The sequence below is a fragment of the Kogia breviceps genome, chromosome 20 (genome assembly GCF_026419965.1).
Source record: "Kogia breviceps isolate mKogBre1 chromosome 20, mKogBre1 haplotype 1, whole genome shotgun sequence".
In the NCBI taxonomy this organism is placed as follows: Eukaryota; Metazoa; Chordata; class Mammalia; order Artiodactyla; family Physeteridae; genus Kogia; species Kogia breviceps.
Genome location: NC_081329.1, coordinates 20,547,249 through 20,570,876, shown reverse-complemented (window position 1 = coordinate 20,570,876; position 23,628 = coordinate 20,547,249). Strand labels below are relative to the sequence as shown.

At 35.8% G+C, this 23,628-nt stretch overlaps 1 protein-coding gene across 1 annotated transcript in view; it reads right to left on the bottom strand.

Moving 5' to 3' along the window:
• The window catches only part of TNKS (tankyrase), a 171,377-nt gene that overhangs the window by 47,693 nt on the left and 100,056 nt on the right, over positions 1-23,628 (bottom strand). Inside the window, exons 6-11 of the mRNA XM_059049380.2 lie at positions 22,251-22,345; positions 20,706-20,772; positions 20,212-20,398; positions 15,874-15,995; positions 14,279-14,370; positions 14,108-14,186 (exon numbers count right to left, since the gene is read on the bottom strand). Coding sequence (XP_058905363.1) covers positions 14,108-14,186; positions 14,279-14,370; positions 15,874-15,995; positions 20,212-20,398; positions 20,706-20,772; positions 22,251-22,345 — 642 coding nt within the window. The remainder of the gene's footprint in view (positions 1-14,107; positions 14,187-14,278; positions 14,371-15,873; positions 15,996-20,211; positions 20,399-20,705; positions 20,773-22,250; positions 22,346-23,628) is intronic.

The following is a 23,628-nucleotide window of genomic DNA, read 5'->3' as shown; positions in this document are numbered from 1 at the left end:
GTTGGAGCATTTAATCCATTCACATTTAAGGTAATTATCGATATGTATGTTCCTATGACCATTTTCTTAATTGTTTTGGGTTTGTTTTTGTAGGTCCTTTTCTTCTCTTGTGTTTCCCAGTTAGAGAAGTTCCTTTAGCATTTGTTGTAGAGCTGGTTTGGTGGTGCTGAATTCTCTTAGCTTTTTCTTGTCTGTAAAGCTTTTGATTTCTCCATCGAATCTGAATGAGATCCTTGCCAGGTAGAGTAATCTTGGTTGTAGGTTCTTCCCTTTCATCACTTTAAGTATATCATGCCACTCCCTTCTGGCTTGTAGAGTTTCTGCTGAGAAATCAGCTGTTAACCTTATTGGAGTTCCCTTGTATGTTATTTGTCATTTTTCCCTTGCTGCTTTCAATACTTTGTCTTTAATTTTTGCCAATTTGATTACTATGTGTCTTGGCATGTTTCTCCTTGGGTTTATCCTGTATGGGACTTGCTGCGCTTCCTGGACTTGGGTGGCTATTTCCTTTCCCATGTTAGGGAAGTTTTTGACTATAATCTCTTCAAATATTTTCTCTGGTCCTTTCTCTCTCTGTGTTCTCCTTCTGGGACCCCTATAATGCGAATGCTGTTGCGTTTAATGTTGCCCCAGAGGTCTCTTAGGCTGTCTTCATTTCTTTACAGTCTTTTTTCTTTATTCTGTTCCCTGGCAGGGAATTCCACCACTCTGTCTTCCAAGTCACTTATCCATTCTTCTGCCTCAGTTATTCTGCTATTGATTCCTTCTAGTGTAGTTTTCATTTCAGTTATTGTACTGTTCATCTCCGTTTGTTCTTTAATTCTTCTAGGTCTTTGTTAAACATTTCTTGCATCTTCTCAATCTTTGCCTCCATTCTTTTTCCTAGGTCCTGGATCATCTTCACTATCATTATTCTGAATTCTTTTTCTGGAAGGTTGCCTGTCTCCACTTCATTTAGTTGTTTCTCTGGGGTTTTATCTTGTTCCTTCATCTGGTACATAGCCCTCTGCCTTTTCATCTTGTCTTTCTGTGAATGTGATTTTTGTTCCAAAGGCTGCAGGATCGTAGTTCTTCTTGCTTCTCCTGTCTGCCCTCTGGTGGATGAGGCCATCTAAGAGGCCTGCGCAAGTTTCCTGATGGGAGGGACTGGTGGTGGGTAGAGCTGACCGTTGCTCTGGTGGGCAGAGCTCAGTAAAACTTTAATCCACTTGACTGCTGATGGGTGGGGCTGGGTTTCCCTCCCTGTTCGCTGTTTGGCCTGAGGGAACCCAACACTGGAGCCTACCTGGGCTCTTTGGTGGAGCTAATGGTGGAATCTGGGAGAGCTCCTGCCACGGAGTACTTCCCAGAACTTCTGCTGCCAGTGTCCTTGTCCCCAGAGTGAGCCACAGCCACCCCCCACCTCTGCAGGAGACCCTCCAACACTAGCCGGTATGTCTGGTTCAGTCTCCCCTGGGGTCACTGCTCCTTCCCCTGGGTCCCGATGTGCACACTACTTTGTGTGTGCCCTCTAAGAGTGGAGTCTCTGTTTCCCCCAGTCCTGTCGAAGTCCTGCAATCAAATCCCAATAGCCTTCAAAGTCTGATTCTCTAGGAATTCCTCCTCCTCTTGCCAGACCTCCAGGTTGGGAAGCCTGACGTGGGGCTCAGAACCTTCACTCCAGTGGGTGGACTTCTGTGGTATAAGTGTTCTCCAGTCTGTGAGTCACCCACCCAGTCATTACGGGATTTGATTTTATTGTGATTGTGCCCTTCCTACCATCTCACTGTGGCTTTTCCTTTCTCTTTGTATTTGGGGTATCTTTTTTGGTGAGTTCCAGTGTCTTCCTGTCGATCACTGTCCAGCAGCTAGTTGTGATTCTGGTGTTCTCACAAGATGGAGTCAATAAATTCTTAATGGTGTTCACAAGATTCACCATGAAATGCTGACAAATTTAATTATATCACATTTGCCAGAAGAAAAGCGACTGTTTATACATAAACAACATAAAAGTACAGCCATTAGCATGTATTAACAGAAAACACAAGTGGTCAAACTAAACTTCTTGAATTTTTCTGTGACTATTTCTGTTATGTCCTCATCACAGGAGAAAAACTTTAAGAACATTCTAATCATTAACATTTTTCTGGAAATTAGATAAGACACCTACTACATTATTCAATTACAGTGATGGAAATCCATAATCCAGCTCATTAAATCATGGGAACATGGTTTCAGAACTACTACTCTGAAATACAGATCTTACCAAGTTATTCCTCAGCCCGAACTCAGTGACTCTTCAGTGCCTTCACATAAACTTGAATCCCTCAGCGTGTCATTAAAGACAATCTGTAATTTACTTTTACACCACCTCTCTTTCCACTATAGTTTTTCATCACAATTTGATAGGCCTGCTATGCTCCACCTTTTTCGATTACCCTGGATCCCCATTTTCTGAAGGTGTTAGTTTCTAAAGTCATCGTGAAAGTTAAAATTTGCCTTTGGTCAAGATTATCCTTGAAGATACCTTAGCAATGCAATGATAGAGACAGATGTAAAATTTCTCAGTAAATCCAACACCAGGCAGTTTCACTTCCAGTGTCTAAGCAGATCAACTGAACACCAGATAAAGTACAGACAGTACTTTTAAACATTAACAACACACTATGTGTAAGAAGCGGTTCTCTCTATTAATATGCATGGTGGAACTGAGTGCAATATAGAACACTGCAGATTCACTTCTTCCACCTCTTACTCATTCTGTGACATGCACTCATGGAGTGAAATACTGAGCAAAAATCACCAGTCACTAAATAAGGAAGGGATGCAACTACCATTTACTAAGCACTTGCTAATATTAGATGCTACATGTAAACTGTAAGCTATTTAAAAGCAGAGACTATGACTTAACCCTAAATGGAACTCTTCCCTCTACCCTAAAGTACAAGAGAGACCAGTGTAACACAAAATTCTTTGCTTTAGTAAATGTATATATTTTTCCTTATGAAATAATTCTTCCCTCAAATTCTAAATAGTTTCATAGCAACAAAAGAATATCCATGGAGTGCTTCATCAGACAACAAAGCTGCAGCACTACAAGAAGTCATAGAAAAGTATCAGCGAATAATGTAACAGAAGCACTCATTCCATGGAAATAAGTAGAATAAAGAAACTAGACGGACTTTCCTGGGGGTCCAGCGGTTAAGACTTCGCCTTCCAATGCAGGGGGTGCAGGTTCAATCCCTGGTCAGGGAGCTAAGATCCCACATGCCTTGTGGCCAAAAAACCAAAACATAAAACAGAAGCAATACTGTAACAAATTCAATAAAGACTTTTAAAGAATGGTCCACATCAAAAAAAAAAAAATCTTAATTAAAAAAAAGAAACTAGAAAAATTTGGTGTGACTTTGTACAACCCACTTAGAAAGAACGACAATCAATAATAGGGAAATATTAAACAGATATTCTATAAGGGTTTTTGTGAAGAATAATTATTCCTCTCTAGAAGCAAATGACAGAAATTTCTCCAATTCCCTAGTCTCGGGGCTCCAGGCTTGCCTGTCTCAGGTCATAAGATGACTGCAGCAGCCACGCTCCACCAGTGCCAGGCAGTCTCACCCAAGGCCAAAAGGGAAGTTGCTGACATCTATTTTAAAAGAGAAGAAACCTTTCTCAGCGAACTTTTCCTTATGGTTGGGGCCAGAGATGGTTTGTGGGCCCATGCCTTTACCAGGCACTAGTAAGGACAAGATGAGATCACCAGAGCTGTTTCAGACCCTCAAGCTCCTCTATCTGAACAAAACAGAGCTCTACGGAAGGACCTGGCAAGCTTTGACCTGCGGGCCAGCTCCAACCTACTGGTTTTGTGCGGTCTACAAGCTAAGAATGGTTTTTACATTTTTTAATGGTTACATTTTAAATGGCTATATAAGTACCTACATAAAATCCTCTATTTTGTCTCTTGGCCCACAAAGCCTAAAATATTTACTACGTGGACTTTTAAGAACACATTTACTGAAAAATGATTACTGGATGGGAAATCAACTCTCTGCTTGAGTCATTACAGATCTTTAAATTGACTCAAAATTTAAAAAAGAAAAATCAAGGTCCCTAACTCCCTCTCATATCGAACTTGATCAACACCTTTAAGGTTCTACCTTTATTTGTTTATCAGTCTGTCATGGGTTAGAATCAGGGCTCTCTATAAAGTGGGCAATCTAATTCTTTCCTCCAAATATTCTGAAGTGGTTCAAGGCACAGAAGTACAAAATGTGTGTGATAAATTGATTCCTGGAGGGCAGCAGTAACTATGTGATATGACTAGAGATCAATCCCCATCCCCCGATTTTTTAAATGAGTCACCTGGCAGGATTTGTGTTGCTGCTCTAGTTCAGTTTCACAGTGAAGAAGGGTGATATACTGGAGCCAGTGTAATTTTATTTGTTGTGATCCCAGAGAATTGTAGGGAACTCTCATTGTTTAAAGGGAGTTCTCCTAAGTTTGGATTTATTACTCTAATCTCCACCATTCTGTAAGTTACATAAATGGTAAATGACAATAATTCACTCTATTGGTGGAGAAATAACAGGAAAAGATGAAATGACCTGTGCAGGTCATCCATAAAATCAATGCAGGAAACACTGAAAAAAAAGGGCCAACTCAAGTACAGAATATAGTCCAGAGGCTAGAATATCTCTGACACAACACTGTTCTTCGTCCTCTTGGCTTTGATGACTGTGACTCACACTGTGATAATTCTTCACTCAGGCAAAAAACTTAGGCTCAACAACATTCAAAATGTTCTTTATATACGAGTCAAACTCTTAAAAAAACAGAGAGACAGAACAAATATACAGTCTAGTATTATACAGATAATTAACTGCCTAAATGGTCATTCAAACTGAGCTAACCAAATAAATGACATTGCCGCTCACAAGGAATCTTCTAAGAACTCTCAAGTTATACAGCTATATATATGTATTGCTGTCCATGAGTTTTGTTTTCAACCTAAAAAATTTATTTGACAGGTTGATTTTATATACAGCAGCATTAATTTATTCTTCATATTTTAAATAGATACAACTTTAATTCTTAATATATACACATTATTTGGAATTACCAGCACACTTACTGAAGAAATTCAGGAATGTTGGGACTGATGAAGTCTTTTTTAAGACACAGTTTTATTTTCCTCTATCCCAATCTCCACCGCAAGGATATGACAGAGGGTGTCTTCAAAGACGCTTAGCGTTCAGCACTAAAGAGATGTATTTTCTCTAAAGTACAGAAACTGCCTCAAAAAAGACAAATGTTATACTTAATGTGTTACACCTCAACTGTGGTAATTAATGGTTAGAACTGGCTTAAGATACAAATTCAGAAGGTGTGAGAAGAATAACAGATGTCTGGCAGTTTTAAAGACAAACGTTCTTTTTTTTGGTATCTGGAGATAACAAGCTGAGGTATGTATCTTTATTTCTATTTGAATAGTAAGAATGACTTTCCTAAAGAGGATAATTTGATAAAATGATATAAAACCGCAATGGTATGTGGCCTGAAATGTATAGGACATAAAATTATGATTAAAAAATGCCAAAAAACAGTTTTGGAAACCAGCAAGCAGACCATAAGGAAATGGTTAAGGGGACTCTTTCAAAAATCAGTGTGAACAGCCTAGTCTCAACAGCTAACTATGAGGCTGAGTTCATCTCTCGCTTAAACTTCAGCTATCATTGTCCACATCACTCATTTGGTAATTCATCATGAATTGTTCTGTGACATTTCTGTACTTAGGAATGTAGACTCACATTGTAATTTTACGTTAACTAAGAACATGTGTACATCCCAAACTAAACCTGATTTTGAGTAATCTGAGAGTTGAAAACAGTCTCTATATTCTTTTAGCTAGAGTGACAATTTTTTTTCTGCCCAAATCAGGATACTTTGAAATTAAAAGCAAACAATAGTTAAAAAAAATTAACAGGCATTAATAAAATCTACAATAGAGGGATGAAGACGGGAATTTGAAACAGGTCTACGCCCTGGTAGACAGAGACTACAACCTAGGGAACAGGTGGGTGGCAGGCATACTGTAATCTTTCTCGCTTGAAGGTAAGAAACATTAACTCGACATCATCCCTTTTTATAAAAATCTTAAAAAGCGAATTTTGTTGAATACTGCTAAATGATTATGCCAACTATTATACATACACCTTGAGTCTACATTTCTGTAATTGGTTTTCTAAGAGAAAGTAGTTTCCTAGGACATTATCTGTCTTCCTGAAGCAGGATTTGTTCATGCCATCTGCCTATTCAAAATTTCCAGTGGCTCTCCAAGTACCATGAGAACAAACCAAAGCTCACCGGCTGAGACTAGCAAGACCTTGTTCCAGCATATCTTTTCAGATTGTCACCATCCTCCATGGACTACCTATTACTCCACCCACTGAACTAACTAATCATAACTTCTGACTAAAAGACTCCGTTGCTTTCCTGATTGAGTCATTATTTAAAAAGTATTCTTTGTATTTTGTCTATTTCTATATATCTAATTCTTGGACATTCCTAGCTTAAATTCTATTTTCTTCATGGAATTTCTCCATTCTTTCCCCTAGCCTGCCACCACTAACAGAAGTAATTGGTCTCTCCTCTGAATAGCAATCTACCTATACTTTCCAATCTGTATAACAGATATTCAAGTAGACTGTGTTAGACAAGACTATTTTTAGATTTTAAGTCCCTTAAGATAAGAATCTTTATCAAATTCAAACTTCCTATATACCTCATAGTAACAAGTGCAATACCTGTACACCAGCTGTTTGAAAGTGGTTGGTAAATGGAGGGCTCAAAAGAATGACAAATTAGTAAATTCTGATGATAAAGAATACCGTTTTCAACATACTACTCTGTATACTGAACAAATATTAGAGGCTATCAAACTATTCTCTAACCAAAAACCATGCATTTCTTCTTTCTCTAGAAATTTGGAGGGAAAAACGTTAAATGCCTGTGCTGATAGAATTGTTTAATATTGAAAATAACTGATTCACTTTATCTATAAAAGTATAATTTAGGGCTTCCCTGGTGGCGCAGCGGTTGAGAATCCGCCTGCCGATGCAGGAGACACGGGTTCGTGCCCCGGTCCGGGAAGATCCCACATGCCGCGGAGCGGCTGGGCCCGTGAGCCATGGCCGCTGAGCCTGCGCGTCCGGAGCCTGTGCTCCGCAACGGGAGAGGCCACAACGGTGAGAGGCCCGCGTATCGCAAAAAAAAAAAAAAAAAAAAGTATAATTTACATTTTTACAGGCCATTGTTACCCACAGTGGGATATACACAATTAAAAGTATCTCCTGTGAGGAATGAAATAAACAAAATAACCATAAATTTATTTCTTAGCTAGAATTCTGCTACAGTAATCAATATTTTACTCTAATAGGTTTTTAATCCTTTAATGTGTTATGAACCCACCAGAGTATGGAATCTGTCTAAGAAGTTAAATTTTAATATAATTTAAGAAACATGAAACTAGATTAATGTTTACTAGCCAAACTTGAGTATTATTATTTGTAAACCTTCAATATTCACATGGAATTTTAAAAGGAACAATCAAGTTCTCTGAAAAGAGGTATATTATATTATAATGGTGCATACTTTCTTTGCTTTCTTGAAGGGGTACTTACCTTGCCCACATGCCCTAACTATCAGAGAAATAAGTTGCAGAGAGCATAGCTGATTAGACCCGAGGTGCCAATCCCATGGCTGTGCTGAACAAACTGAAGTCTTATTCATACGCTCCCTTTCTCATCCCTGAGACTTGGGAGAGATGGCAGCTGCAGATGGTATATTTTTAAGCCAAAGGCTTATAAAGTAGGGGCTGCAAAGACCATATTTGGGCCATAGAGAAGGAAAACAGAAACATATAGTCTATAAAAAGAAGAATGAAGCCGATGAACAAAGACTAGCAGAGAAAAGAAAGCCACACAATCTCAGAAAGAGAAAGAGAGACAGACACAGAGAGAGAATGGCAGCCGAGGTAACAGTTTCCAAACTTGTTGTTCCAGCCTTTTGTGAATCTCAGCTAGAATTCCTGCAGATTATTTCTCTGGGATTAACCACATGGTTATCTCATAGAAGTAATAAGCAGGCATGTATATAAATAAGTATAAAACAGATTTCTACTTATGTCTAATCTAGATTCAGTCGATCTAATTGAACAGTAACTAAAATGTCTCTGAGACACTGGCCCCTTTGGACTTTATTCTGATATGATCAAACCTCAGATATTATTTGAACTATAAAAGCTACTTTGGATCTATATCTTTAAAAGCACTTTAACACCTTTGGGCTAATAGAATCTGCTTATCAATCCACCTCTAGAAGAGCATTAATAAAATCCTTAAAATAAGCTAACACATTTCTCCAAAGTGAGCAAAGCTCTTGATCACTCTCAATATGAGAAATAAGCCCATTAAATGCCAATGACTATTGACACAATTTCTTCTTACATACATTATAAATAAATCTGTCAAAATAAGACATACAAACCTCAAAAAAGAGTTTTCATGCTTCACACATTTAACAGATGCTCACTAATGACAAAATAGCAGTGCTTTCATGTATGAAAAAAAGCACTTCTGAATTAAACCTTTTGTATCTGCAGTATTAATAATACCGTATGCAACTGGGGCTTAGGTTGTACTTAATAATGATAGCAAACAAGGCAGTAGCAACAGAATGCAGAATGCCAGGGTACATTAACAATAATAAAGAAAAAAGGATAAAATCTTCATGTCTTTCACATTTAGGCTCTACAGTAATCTTGCGAAGCACGGGGTTGGTAGAGATAATTATTAATTTTTTAAGATACAGAAGCTTACTCCTATAAAAGTGGATTTCTCAAATAAGTTGGTTAATAACTCCATTTTCTTATAACCATCCTTTCCTTAAGAGTCATTTGTTTTCTGTCCTTTTGCTAAATATTGCTTGCTTGCTTGCCTCCCTGGACCCACATCCACCCTCCACCCTGCTCTGTGTCCTGGGAAAATCACGTGTATGGATCACATCAATGGGCTCTTTTGGTCTTTTAACTTTTCGCTGTATTTGGCCAGTGGGAAGTAATGACAAGGGGACTGGTGGGAAGGAGAAGAGTGAGGAGTATGGATTAGATATAGCCTTTATCAAAGGCTACAGATGCTGTCAGCTGGCCTGCTCTATATAGCTCCCCTGTTCCTTGCCCCTTCAGGCCCAGGATGATGATAGCTCCCACTTGCTGCTGGTACTACGTCATCCCTTGTTGATTTCCTAAACCTTGCTCACACATTTGTATATAATTCCTTTATTAAACTTTCCTCAAATTACCCACTTTGAGTGTGCTATTTATTGCCAAGACCCTAACTAATACAATTTTCTACCTCTATATCTTTGGAACACCTCCTTCAAAAGCTACCAAGGCCCTTATGTGAAAATTGCCAAATTAAAAGGATCGTCTACCTTGGTTTCTTTCCGCAGCACTAATCAGCTGTTCCTTCTTCACACTCCGTTACACTCAGTAGACACCATGATAAGCCTTTCAGTTTCCCCTTCCCACTACTGTTCCACAAACATGAGTAATCCTCAAAGGTTATTCCTGACTCTCAACTCATCTCTCCATATTCTCTACAATTCCCACAATGTATGTCAATGGCTTAACTATGTCAATGGCTTCCCAACAGATCTTTCTAATCCTAAGCTCTCTTTCATACTCTAGTCCTATATTTCCAACCACTAGTTTTATTTAATGTCCCTCTATCATATTAACTTCAAGTACAAAATCATTACCAAGACATAGGACACCAGTATTTTTTTCTAGCTTTCTTACTTCCTTGATTGTACCACCACTTTCTAAGTTTATTCCAGCACCCAATTCATTTCCAACTACCACCATTTTCTAAGTCTATTCCAGCACCCAATTAGTCTTTCCAAATGGCTTTCGTCTTTCTCTTCCTTTTTCATTACTGATGTCACTAAACTGGTTCAGGATTAGCTTCAAGTTTGGTAACTGCTTTAACTTCCAAACTATTTCCCACAGTATCCAGCACACAATCTTTATCATTTTACAACTCAGTGTTGAACTAGTGGATCAAAACAAATTATAAAGGGATTACATACATGTCTTAAATAAAATGTAGATAATTAAGGGAAATATATAGTATATAAGTTTGAAAAGACAAATATAGAAAAAAATACAATGCTCATACTTACTAGTAGTCAAAGTATTGTTTGTGTGCCAGGTACTATATAACATACATATATATATAAGCTCATTCAATTTTTACCAAAAAAAACCAAAACAAACAAAGAAAAAACCACCCTTGTAGGGGAGGTATTAATACCCACGTATCACCAATGAGTCAACTGAGGTTCAGAGAAATTAAGTCCACGGTCATAAAACTAGAAATTGGAAGATTCTAAACTGAAAACTATATCTGTCTATGTTACATACACAGTATGCTTAACTTGCAGAGGGAACCTGAACTTTGTATTTATTACCAAGTTTTACACAAAAGAATGCTTTGGCTTATATAAATATTACTAAGTTCTATTTGTCTAAGTAAGACAAATTAGTTAATGGCATTAGATCTCCCTACCAAATTCTCTGGCTTTTCTGATTTAGTAGTCTTAGCTTGAGAACTAGGTTCATCAGGAGGAGGGGAAGACAGCAGAATGGTAGAAGCAGCTAAGAGGGCTGAATCCTAATTCAGGAGTGGGGCTGCTTGTTCAGAAGGTGCTTTTAGAATCAAATGGAAACAATGAGTCGTTCAAAAATCAAAGTGAAACCACAAGTTCCCCAGAAAGAACACTAGGCAAGCAAACGTTAGGGCCCAACAGTAGCTAAGTTGGGTCTTTATAGCGAGCTTTTACTAATGCATTAGTCACCAGATAAACTAGCCCTGAGGGATAGCGGTCTGTCTGCCTTGCGCCCAGGAAGTGAGTGAATGGGAGGATGGAAATTTGTATATATTGGTTCCTAACCCTGATTAAATATGACTTTTTTTTTCCATTTAAAGTGCCTAGTCGCAGGAGTTCTCAATTTTGTTGAACTGAAGTGGAAGGACTAGGGAAGATATACTAGTCTAAAAGGCATTCTACATCACTAGCAGGGCGGTTAAAATTATACATGCCCCACTGATGAATTGCGACGTTACTGATGAGAATGTACTGTGAACATGAAGGGCAGAAAAAGATTTGGAACCACAGACCTAGAGTAATGCTGACTAGGATAGGTTATATAAAATAATGTTATTTCTCACTGAACCTTCAGGAAATAAAATGACTCATGGGAGACAACAAAGAGATACTTTCCCAAAATGAAGGGCATTATTCATGGTTGTTCAAGAACATTATAAATGCCATAAGATATTTTTAAAAATAGGTAAATGATAAACATACCATGCTCTTAAGTGTAGCAGAAAGCCTACTTAGCTTATTATTTTGTTTGATAGAACAAGACATTATTTATGTAACAGTGCAGTAGTTGTACCCTGAAAATAGTTAATAAATCTGTAGAACTCTGTTCCTTTCATTCCAGCTCATCCTGACTGTTTAATTAAAAACATCAACCGTCCTTTTAAAGCAAGGATATACAAATTTTTTTTAGATCATGCACCTTAGGAGTAAAAAAATGTTTTAAGAACCCTCTCAATATACATTTATGTACATTTGTAAATTATAACCAAGCAGGGCTAAACTAATACATAATAAACATATATAAAATTTATACAAAAAAATTACAAAGGATGGGAAAGAGGTGAAACAATTAAAAATTTAAAAAATTTTTAAATGATTAGTTGTACAAAATATCATTTGGCTCAATTAAAAAAAACTTTAAAAAATCTTATAAAAATTATGTTGTAGATTTGAGGATTTGATTCTAAGTTCATTTTCAATAGTTGGTCTCATTGGCTAGATCAACTAAAAAGATTTCACATAGATATGTAGTGCCACTGGAAAAAGTGCATTGTTAGCAAAGCCTTCTAAATCACAATGCTTATTTTTTAATGTAATTTACTAATTATGCTAATTAGTAAATTTTAACAGAATTTAACTGGTTTTAACTGAATTCTGCTAGTAAAATTGCATTTTTCTTGCAAACTTACAAGGTGTTGCATTAAAATATTTTTAATAGGTTCAAAAACTACCTGGACACAAATTTTTTAAAAAAACAAACTTTAAAACAGGTTAGAAAATCCTGTTGCCCAGTTTTAAAATTATATAGATATGACAGATGGGTGATAAATATACATCATTTTTTGGCAACAAAATCACAAAACAGTGGATATTTTCTAAAAATCTATTTTCAAAATGTCCTCTTCATTTGTTAAAGTTCCTTTCAAAGAGCAGTTACTTTCTCATTCACTCTAAAATATATAACTTTCACCTTTAAGGTTCTGATTAAGTTTCTCCTAAAAAAAAATGTACCTACATACAAGTAAGAGTCATTTGTCACCATAGAACTATCAGCAAATTTTGAACTCCCTTTTTTTCATTAAAAAAAAAAAAAGGCACAACAACTAAGTATGTCAACCCGAAAATCCTGATTCATGAACTAGCCAGATAAACTTTTTATGCTAGAAGACTGTCATGGTCATTCCCTCTGATTTTCAACAATGGTATTTATCAAGATTCTACCATTTAGGATAATATCCATAAATCTACTCATGTAAAGTGCAATGTGTCACAAAGTGCTGAAAGTGAGCAGACGAGTGGGTGTATCACGGTCAATCCCCCCAAACACAACTCGAGTTCTTCCTCGCGAAACACCTTGGGCTCTGACATGACTCAGACAGGCTGACACATGGACATAATGAGAGTGCCAGCATCAACCTGGGTATGAAATATTAGTACAGTAAGTCCCCTACATATAAACCTTCAAGTTGCGAACATGCGTTCCCATGCCCAATCATGTAAGTTAGTTCACATGTCTGGCATACATCGTTACATGCATGTATCCTCTACAAGTGGTTGCGCTTTTGTATACTTTACAGTACTGTATAGAGTACAGTAGTACAGTATCATTATTTCAAGCCCAGGATGTCTGGAAGCAAGCATAAAAAGCAGTGGTGATGTAGCTGGTACTACCTAAGAAGCGCCAGCTGTTGTACCGTACTACCGTACTTTTCAAGGTACTGTACTATAAGATTAAAAATGTTTTCTTTATTTTTTATGTTTGTTTTTTATGTGTTACTTGTGTGAAAAGGATTATAAACCTATTACAGTACAGCACTATACAGCCAATTGTGTTAGCTGGGTACCTAGGCTAACTTTGTTGGACTTAACAGATTAGACTTATGAACATGCTCTCGGAACAGAACTTGTTTGTATGTAGGGGACTTACTGTAGATCTTAACCTCCTCATTTGTAAATAAATTACCATTTTAATAAATCAAAATTCTAATATTTTTTTTCCTATACCCAATGGCTCATCTTGTGTGTTCCATAGAGTGTCTGCACCCTACTTTGGGGACTCCTGCTTTAAAGTATTCACTCTTGAGGATTTAAAAATCTGCAAGTTCAAGTACCTCCAAAAAACAACCAGTTTGCTTCCTTCAAGCAAATTTTCCTCAAGCAATTTATGGAGTCATGGAGTTGCAGATAATGTCACTCAGACAATGCCAATAAAAATGGTAATTAAAATCTTATTTCTTTATATTAAGGTTATTTGAGAAAATTATTATCATTACCAGTTTGAAGGAACAAATGTTCTTTAAAATAGGTAGCAATATTTTACCTATCATTTACATAAATTACTTTCTGATAAATCATAATTGATGTTGACTACCAAAATATATCAATTCCAGTATTAAGATAAAACAATGTAAAGTTGAAATGTATTTCAAATGATAAGACCATAGCCATATTTATTGCTTTATAGAAGAATGATAGTAAAGTACAATATAAAACACAGGTAATTATCTCAATTAGTAACAAGATTTAAATCAGCTTTAAAGGAGAATCTATGAATTCAAATACATGCTAACAGTCCTTTATAATATTAATTTCTTCCGGAGAATCAGAGAGAAGAGGAATAGTCTTAAGTGCAGCTAGCTACTCAATGCCAAGGTTGGCACCTTATCTCAGGCATGAGCCTTACCTTTGCTCCATGTTTATGTAGAACTTCCATGACATCATTGTGGGCCCTTTCTGCTGCAACGTGCAGAGGCGTCATGAAACTATGGAGAGGAGGAAAGGAAAAGGTAATCTCCTAACTCGTACCCCACTTTCCCTTTAAGAATTGAGCAACTCCTTCTGCAACTGCACTTACTCTTTATTTTTTTCATTAACATTTGCTCCTTTTCTAAGTAACAATTCTGTCACTTGTTTGCGTTTGGGATGCAGGGAGGCCACAGCACAGTGCTGTAAAGTAAAGAAAACCAAGTTAATAAAATAAACTTCTATACAAAAATAGATTTCTGAATTGAATAGCACCTGCTGACTATTTAAAACACTGTTATCTCAAAACATATATTTTAACATTATGGAGATGATCAAAATTCCTCCTAAATACACTGCGAGTATAAAACATAAGCCTTTAAACCAAGGTGAAATTATGCTCTCAGCTGAGCAGTAAGAGACTTCATTTCTTTCCCTTTAGCCAATAAGTAATTATCCAGTATATATTTACTTGAAGGTATCAGAATACTGCCTCTCCAAAGCTACAGAAATCTATAACTGAATTACTCAATCCTTCAGTAGGCTGTCAACCACATAAATCAATATTTCTCAAGCTCTTTCCCAGAGGTACTCCTAGCACTACAGGAGAATAAGTCCATACACCCAGGGACAGGTAAAAAGGTAAGAGACTTGAAGGAGCTTAGAGGGAGAAGTATTCTCAGAAATTTTATGTTTTATCCTTTATTTATACAACATGTATAATCAACTTCATTTTATATTCATGTTTGTATTAAAACTGAAAGAAAGTAAGAAAACTACATACTAATGAATAGAATGAACACTCTAAAAAAGCAGGTCAGGTTCATTCTGTGGCTTTGAGTGTCTCCTGGCAGAAATGCTGTGTAGCTTGAATGTATCTAAACCCCAGCATGAGAGCCATATTCTGAGTATACGTACAGTTGGCCTATTTTGGTTTGGTAACTCTTATAATGTTGTTTTTAGCAGGTACTGCCTACAGTTTGACCCTTTTTTGCCATAAATAAAGAATGTTAACTGAAGCATATTTAGAGGTCTGTGATAGAAGCATCACTTACGCTTAAATTCTGAATTCAGGTATAATCCAACCAGCCCTATACCTGAAACTTAATGTGGTCAATGACAAGGAAAATAGAACAATCTTTCTGAAAGTACAGTAGAAGAAAAAACATGAATAGTTTTAAAAACAATTTGTACAGTCTGGAACAAAAAAATTCCTAACCTTACCATTTTTCTATAATGAATGTACAATTCTTTGACTACAATTGCTCAAAATGATGATGCAAGTATCTTTGAAAATAATTTAATCGTTGATAGAAAGCAAATACAGTATTTATCTAGCAACCACAAGAAAAAGAAGATTCTATAGAGAAAAATCACATCTTGTATTTCATGAGAGCACTAGCCACAAAAGTACATTTGTTACAATATGGTTGAGTAAAGACAAAAGTAAAAATAATTTTCAGATTAAGGTTGAGCAAATGTCTATTCTCTCATCCATGAAAGCAATTATCTCCCTAACCAAATTTAAAAATCAATGCAACCAAAAAAAAAAAAAAAAAAAAAAAAAATCAATGCAACCAATATTAAAATGCAAATTCCTGGCACTTCAGGTACTAAAGTTACCTTAATGTTTCTGAAATGAAAATCATATTTTGCATTTACACTACTATTACAGACCCAAGGAATGGATTAACAATAGGATCTTACCAGTGCAGTTTCATGAGACTGTGGTTGTTTGAAATTAATGATTTCCAAAGCAAGTGTTTTTTTAACTTTCGCTAGGTCTGCTTCTCTGGCTGCTTGTAGTAAAGAATGACCTTTAAATTCATCTGTTCATGAAATAATGGTTGACATATAAATATTTAAAATCTATAAAAATCATTAGCATGCTTATAAATAAAGTAGAAAAATTATTAATTTTACACATTCCTCTATTTTAGCAACAGCAACAACATGACAATATGATGATAAAGGTGCAAAGGATGAGGGTGTAGGTTAATGAAAAATTTTGAAATAAGACTATTTTCTACTCAGAGTTCATAAAGATACTCACTCCAGCAAAGTTTTACAACAAGCAACCTAAATGTTCACCAAATAGAAACCAGTTAAATAATTTGTGAACACTTATACACTGGAATACTTTATAACTCTTAAACAAAAAGATAGATCTATGTATATACTGACGTGAAAGTATATATTATTAAATGAAAATCCAAGTAGCAAATGAGGAGGACAGGCTGACCCTTTTTTTTGGTACTGTTACTACTTCTACTGCCACCATAACTAAATATAACTAATGATATAAAAAAGACATTTAGAGAAATATTCACCAAAATATTAATAGTGATTATGTCTTGACACAGAGAAGGGAAGAACTGAATTATGTGGGAAGTGCCAGAGTCTGAAAATTTTTCAAAGAATAGTTAATGTTTATTTATTATTTGTATAAGTAAGAGATTTTTTAAAAGGCATTTCTAAATTAATTGCATAAGTAAGAATCTACCACTCTTACTCATTAAAAGAAAATCATCTTATTTTCTATTTTACAAGGTTGGATTGTATTTTGATATGACTACTTATTAACAAAAAGCTGAAAATTGTTCTAAAAAGATATAAATGATATGTGACCGAATATGTTACATTAATTCCAGGCCTGCCTTTGCATCTGCCTGGTACTGAATCCTTTTCTTTTTTTTTAAGTAAGATTTTTTTTCTAGGTATTTGCCCACTTCATATAAATATTTGATATTATCAGATATAAAGTACTGACAGTATCTCTTAGCTTTTTTTTAAAAACTTTTTATTTTATATTGGGAGTATAGCTGATTAACAAACAACGTTGTGATAGTTCCAGGTGCACAGCGAAGCTGAGTCACTTGGCTGAATTCTTTCTCTTTTCTCTCCTCCCTTTCCTTTGAGGGCCCCATGTCACTTTCTCCTCTTCTTCAAAAGACAAGAAGAGGGACATCCCTGGCGGTCCAGTGGTTAAGAATCTGCCTTCCAATGCAGAGGATGTGGGTTCGATCCCTGGTTGAGGAACTAAGATCCCACATGCTGCAGGGCAACTAAGCCCGCACACCACAACAACAGAGCCCACGTGTTCTGGAGCCCATGTGCCACAACTGGGAGAGAAACCCTCACGCCACAACAAAGAGCCCACCCGCTGCAATGAAAGATCCCGCATACCACAACTAAGACCCGATGCAGCCTAAATTAATTAATTAAGTAATCAATTAATTAAAAGGAAGGAAATTTTAAATAGAGAGACACACGGAGACGCAAGTGTGCACATACTCGCGTCTCGTTAACTACTACTCGTCACTCAAGGTCTCAGTCCAGATACTTGGATAAGCCTTCCTGCTGTTCCCCATTAGGATTCCTTCTTATGAAGTCCTTTGTACTTGCCTTTAGCTGTGTATCACAGGGCTTATCACACTGTCTTATCTGCTACAGTAGTCCCATCACCTAGCACAGTGCTTGGCATATAGTAGGTAGCCAATAAGTATTTGTTGCATGAATGTTGAATATTTATAAAATAAGTCATGACAGTTTTGGGGAAAAAAACATTTTTATATAACCTCTTGTTTAGTGGTACTTTATCACTGCTAAATTCTTCAAAGTACAGGCCTTTGAAACTCAGAAAACTTCAGAAATCCCAATTACCCTGAAAACTTAATATTTATAAAATGCCTTAAAATCTCTCTCTCTAAATGCATTTTGAAACAAGAATAAAAGCTACTTTTAGTATTTCCAGCTCCAGTGTGTGCAGAACCCACACTATTGTGTTCAATTGGCTTCATGAAAACAACAAATAAAAAAGTAAACAAGAAAGAGCAAAAAAATGTGTGTAATGAAAATGCTGTAACCATGGGTATGATCAAAATATTGTTTTTGTTTCCTGTATAATTTTCTTAAAAAGAATTCTGTCATTGTGGTTGCCTAGTATAAAGCAGTGAGCATAAGTCTGAAAACTGGTTAGAAAAGTTCCAACTTTGTTCAATCCTTTCCTTCAGATAACTCCTTGGTAGAATCTTATTTAATAAAATAAAGGAGATACTGAGAAGGTCACAAAGTACTCTAATCAGGGAACTTCTTCCTTTACAAAACTATACAAATTTAGGTTAAATCTTAATGTTTACAGTGGAATCAGGTAGACCAGTGAAATACAATGTAAAAACCCATAACAGTACTCATAATTTACAGAATGACTCAAAGGAAAAAGGAAGTCAAATTGGTGACATGGGGATAAAGTTGAGCCTAGGGTATAAAACTAAAAGAAAGAAATTAGAAAAAGATGTAAAAAAATAAATTTTAAGTTAAGTTAAATTCAATTCAATAAACCTGCTGGGCACACAGCATGCACAATGCACTGTGCTAAGTTGGGGGTAGGCAGATACAGAGCCAAGCACAATTAGCATCAACACACTTTATTAGGTAACAAGGCATTGTGTAGGTGCTAAGAAGACAGAATAACAAAACCAAAGGTCTTTCTAAGAATTTAAACTTCACTGGGGAGATAGAACATCACATAGAAAATGAACTATATAATGCAAGGTAACATATGGCAAGAGTCATATGAGTGGGAGAGAGAATAAATGCACTTCTACAAGGATTCAATTGCTAAGACATCTGCCCAGTTATAATCTGGTTTGTTCTGGCCTGTAATCTAGTAGATGTCATCTGTTCCGGTACCAAAATAAGTTTAAATTTCCATTTAAACAAGATCAAAACTGCAAGGAACTCTTCCTGTTTTAACATAAACTAATTTACAATCTGTTTAACCTTAAATGATGTTTTCATTTTGACTATGCCTTTTTCTTAAATTATCATTTAAAGGTTTTCTCAGGGGTTTAAATCTAGTTATCTGATTCTTAGAATCCTAGATGTGAGAGAATATCAACCATGGGACAAATTAAAAATTAGGTAGGTAACGCCTACTTTAATTTAAATCTGTAATGCCCACATATAGAATTAAATATATCTCAGTCTTCAATATGACAACTAAATGTAATGTGGTATCCTGAATGGGATCCTGGAACAGAAAAAGGACTTTCAGTAAAAAAATAAGGAAATCTGAATAGAGTACAGCCTTTAATTAATAATGTATCAGTATTGGTTCATTATTTTGACAAATGTACCATATTAATATAAGATGTTTATAGGGGAAACTGTGTATGGGGTATAAAAGAACTCTCTGTACTATTTTTGTTGTTTTATGTAAATCTAAACCTATTCTAAAAGTTTGTTTAAAAACATGCATATGTAAACATAGGTAATATGTATCAGTATCTGAGAAGATTACTTCCACCAAATCATAAAAATTATCTTATTTAAATTTGGGCAAGTGATTGCACTTGGGCTATAACACACATAAATAAAAACATGAATGTGCAACTTTCAGGGCTTGGGAAATAGTGAGTACTCCATAATGTTAGATATCATCTATTACTACCAATAGCACAAGAATATAACCTCTGTGAGCTTAGAGATTTTTTTCTGGTTTGTACACTGCTATATTTCAAGTTCCTGGAACACAGTAGGCATTCAATAGATGGTCATTGATGGACTCACCCTCTTTTGTCTTAAAAAAAAAGGAGCCTTACTTAACACATGAATTAGAATTAGGCTTGAATAAACACAAAATAAATATTGTATATGTATGTGAGATTCCTGTAAAATTCAAAAAGAAAAGTAATGATAAGAAAAGAGGATAATAAACTAGTGAACATGCAAGAATAGAAGTCTATTATCTAAGTAAGACAAAACAACAGCCCTAATAACAAAAATAAGATATTCTAGGGACTTCCCCGGTGGAACAGTGGTTAAGATGCCACACTCTCAATGCAGGGGGCCCAGGTTCAATCCCTGGTCAGGGAATTAGATCCCATATGCATGCCACAACTAAAGAGCCCACGTGCTGCAACTAAGGAGCTGGCGAGCCTCAACTAAGACCTGATGCAACCAAATAAATTAATTGATATTTAAAAAAAGAAAGATATTACAATTTACAACAAGCGATGTTGGCTTTAGGATATAAATACATACAAGTCAATCTTTCCCGGAGCTCAGGCGTTGGAGCCATATCCACGGCACTTTTGCCATGGCAGTTGACTAACGTGGGATCGGCACCATGACTAAGTAACAAAGAGCAGACCTCTACACGATTCTTGGAAGCAGCCTCATGGAGTGGGGTAAATTGCCAGAGATCCATGGCATTCACACAAGCTCCATGCTGAATTGAGAAAAAAAAAAGTTATAGGTCAGTAATCATTTCACTGGATCAAAAAAACTCATTTGTTTGACTGTAAATTTCAGTTATAACTCTGAAATGTCAACAATTGTTTTAATTTCTTTAATTTCAGCTTTTAAAAAACAGTTTAAAATAAGTTGAATAATTAAAAAATTTTAAGGCAATGGTGAACATTAAAAAAACCCAATTTTATTATCTTAAAAATCTTGGCAAAAAAAACCCCATGAAAACTCATGATGAGTTAAAAATAAAAAAGCAAACAATATTCAATATTTTTAATTTCTCTTACCTTTAGTAGCAGTTCTGTGACTTCGTAATGTCCATATGAACACGCATTATGGAGAGGAACAAGTCCACTAAAGGGAAAAAGGTCAATTAAAATACTGAAATTTCAAAGAACTGAGAGTCATTTATCCAAGAGGTGCTAAGAAACAAAATCTAATAAATCCTAGTACCATTATGTTTAAAATATTTTAAAGTATTTAGTAAGAGAATACAAAGCATAACTAATGCACAACCTTTTGTATTTATCTTGTTTTATGTATGTCATTAAATATAATGATAAAAGCACCAATTAGAAAAGCACTTCCGTAAAAGGAAAAAGTGCATGTACTAATTGAAAATCGCATGCTTTATATAGTAAGTATTTACAGAAAATACATGTTAACTGATAGTGAATTGAAATATTCCTACCATTTTACTTCACTTTCATGGTAATTTCCAGCATAAGAATTCAATATCCAAACTATTACAACTTGCATATCCGAGTATCATTCTGCATGAGTCAAAGACCCTCTTTTTTGTGGTGGACTTATCTTGAGGACTCACCTATTGTGCACCATCTGCTTTCAGACGTGCACAAGGGAAAAGAGATTTACAAGAGCCTCAGGCATTTGTGCCCCTACACTGTGGGAGCACCATTCACATGTGGCACAGAACCTGGCGCGGGCAAGAGAGAAACGGCACCAAAAAGAGCAGATTTGACATGATGGACTCCTCTTCGGAGAACTGTCTCAAGTACTGAGCTCTCTCTTCTTATCTATGTTTCCCGACATGGAGAGGGGCAAAGTGAACAAAAGCTTGCTCCAGGGCTTCTTTTTTTTATGCTGCTCATCGGTGTAATATGAACACTACTTCATCTGGGCAGTCAGGTCAATTAATTATCTTTTAGATATTAAAGTGGCATAATGAGAAATGTTAGCCCATCACATAGGCTAGCAGACCCAATTCACGTGTCCCTGGAGATTAGCTTGGAAAGTGGTACAAAGGTTTCCAAAATCCACCTATTCATAAAATAAATGACATACTGCTTTCTTGGTTCCCAGACACCTCTCTCCCATATCAACCTTCATAAGGAGCTTTTAGGTTTTCTCAGTTTAGATGGCCAAGATTTCATCAGGAAAAAATTAGAATATTGTATACTTACATATACTTATGATTTTAGTTTATTAGTAAGAGATGGTCCTTTCATACCTGATAAATAGGATAGTTATGTTACTGGATTATCAGAATTTTTTATTTATCTGTCTTTCTAAAGTGTAACTTAAGAGTTGAAAAATAGTAATTGCAATTGAGAGAAACAAATTTTAACTTCAAATAGAATATAATAAAATTAAACTAATTTAGGAAACTGTTATGAGAAGAATCCTTAATTAGTAGGAACATGAAAATGAAGTCAAATCACTGTGAACATTCGTAAAATGCTACACAAGCTGTAAGGCAATGGGACTAAGACTCTGTCTAGTGCTCAAACACGTTAGTGTATCAGATGTTGAAAACAAAGCATAAATATCCATGAATGAAACCATTACAGGAAATACGCTGATACACGTACCCTTTGTCTTTTGCATGCACGTCAGCACCGTGCTGGAGAAGAAGCTGAACGATCCGAACTCGGTTGTAGCCCGCTGCTAGATGTAAAGGAGTTGACTAGATAGAAAAGAGAAAGAAAAATGTATCCCCCTCTTCAGGTAAATAATTCTTGCTTTGGCATCGAATCTGTATTTATTTATTTAAAGACAATGAGTGTTAACATACACAGAAAATACTGAGGTGAAGTGCCAAAAACTCGTATTTCCTAACTGGATGAGAAACAATTCACTCATCTCAGGAGTAAATTCTAACTTCAGTGCCATTCACCTACTTCTCCTACTGGTTTTTCAAGGCCTTCAGTTATCAAGCCCTACCCTACCTATTCCACATTATTTCTTAATTTATTTCCATCATGGACCATTCCTACTGTTCTGGGAAGACACGTCAGGGCTCATATTCCTCATAATTGGAAACATTCTTCTTTATCTTACTTGTATCCTGTCCACCTTTCAAATTCTAACTTTTCAATCCCAATTCTATCATAAAGAGCTAGCTCTCAAAATTTCTCCTCAATAGGAAAAGCTGAAAAGCATCTCTGAAGAATATTTGAACAAATTCTAGTGGAAACAAAAAAGACAATGGACCGTATTCATTCCATTAGGCTGCTAGCAATGGGTCAGAACTAATTTCCTACCTTGGATACGATGAAATATGCCAAGATAGTATTTAATTCTTCTGTTTTATGTACGGCATATGCAGTATAAATACAGGAGGAAAATAAAGTTTCTTCCCAACTAATTTCTGCCACATTTTAATTGGAACCAAGTTATTAAAAGGTGTTCTGCTCACATATAATAATTAATCAAACTTCTCCTCACCTTTTAAAAAAAATCAGAAATGACATTACTTTAATTAAAAGTTTCTCTGCAACCATAGCAAATTTTCCCACCTCTGCTCATTTATTTAAAGTTTAAATACTGTAACGGCTTTTCACACAGGGTCTAATATACTTTAATGTACTACCATGTCTCATGTCTTCTATTTGGGGCCTTGGGATTTAATAAGATTTTCAATTTATTTTCTTCACATGTTTTGATACACAAGAATTACTTAATACTGTGCTATCTATTACTGCTTTCAAGGCACTCCATACATTTTATATGTTCTGACAGTCTCTAAGTTTAGGAATTATTTTTGAGCAATACACAGCTAATAATGAGATCAGGTAGTTTGGAAAAGAGTCCTGAATAGGAAGTCAGGAAACATGATCACAGTCCTGGACCTTGTGGAACTGTGAAGGTTATATTACCTACATAGCTCAGCTTCCTCACATGTAAAATGGAGATAAAACCACCCATCCAAGCTATTTCAAAAGTGTAAGAAAAGTTTTCTCCCACATA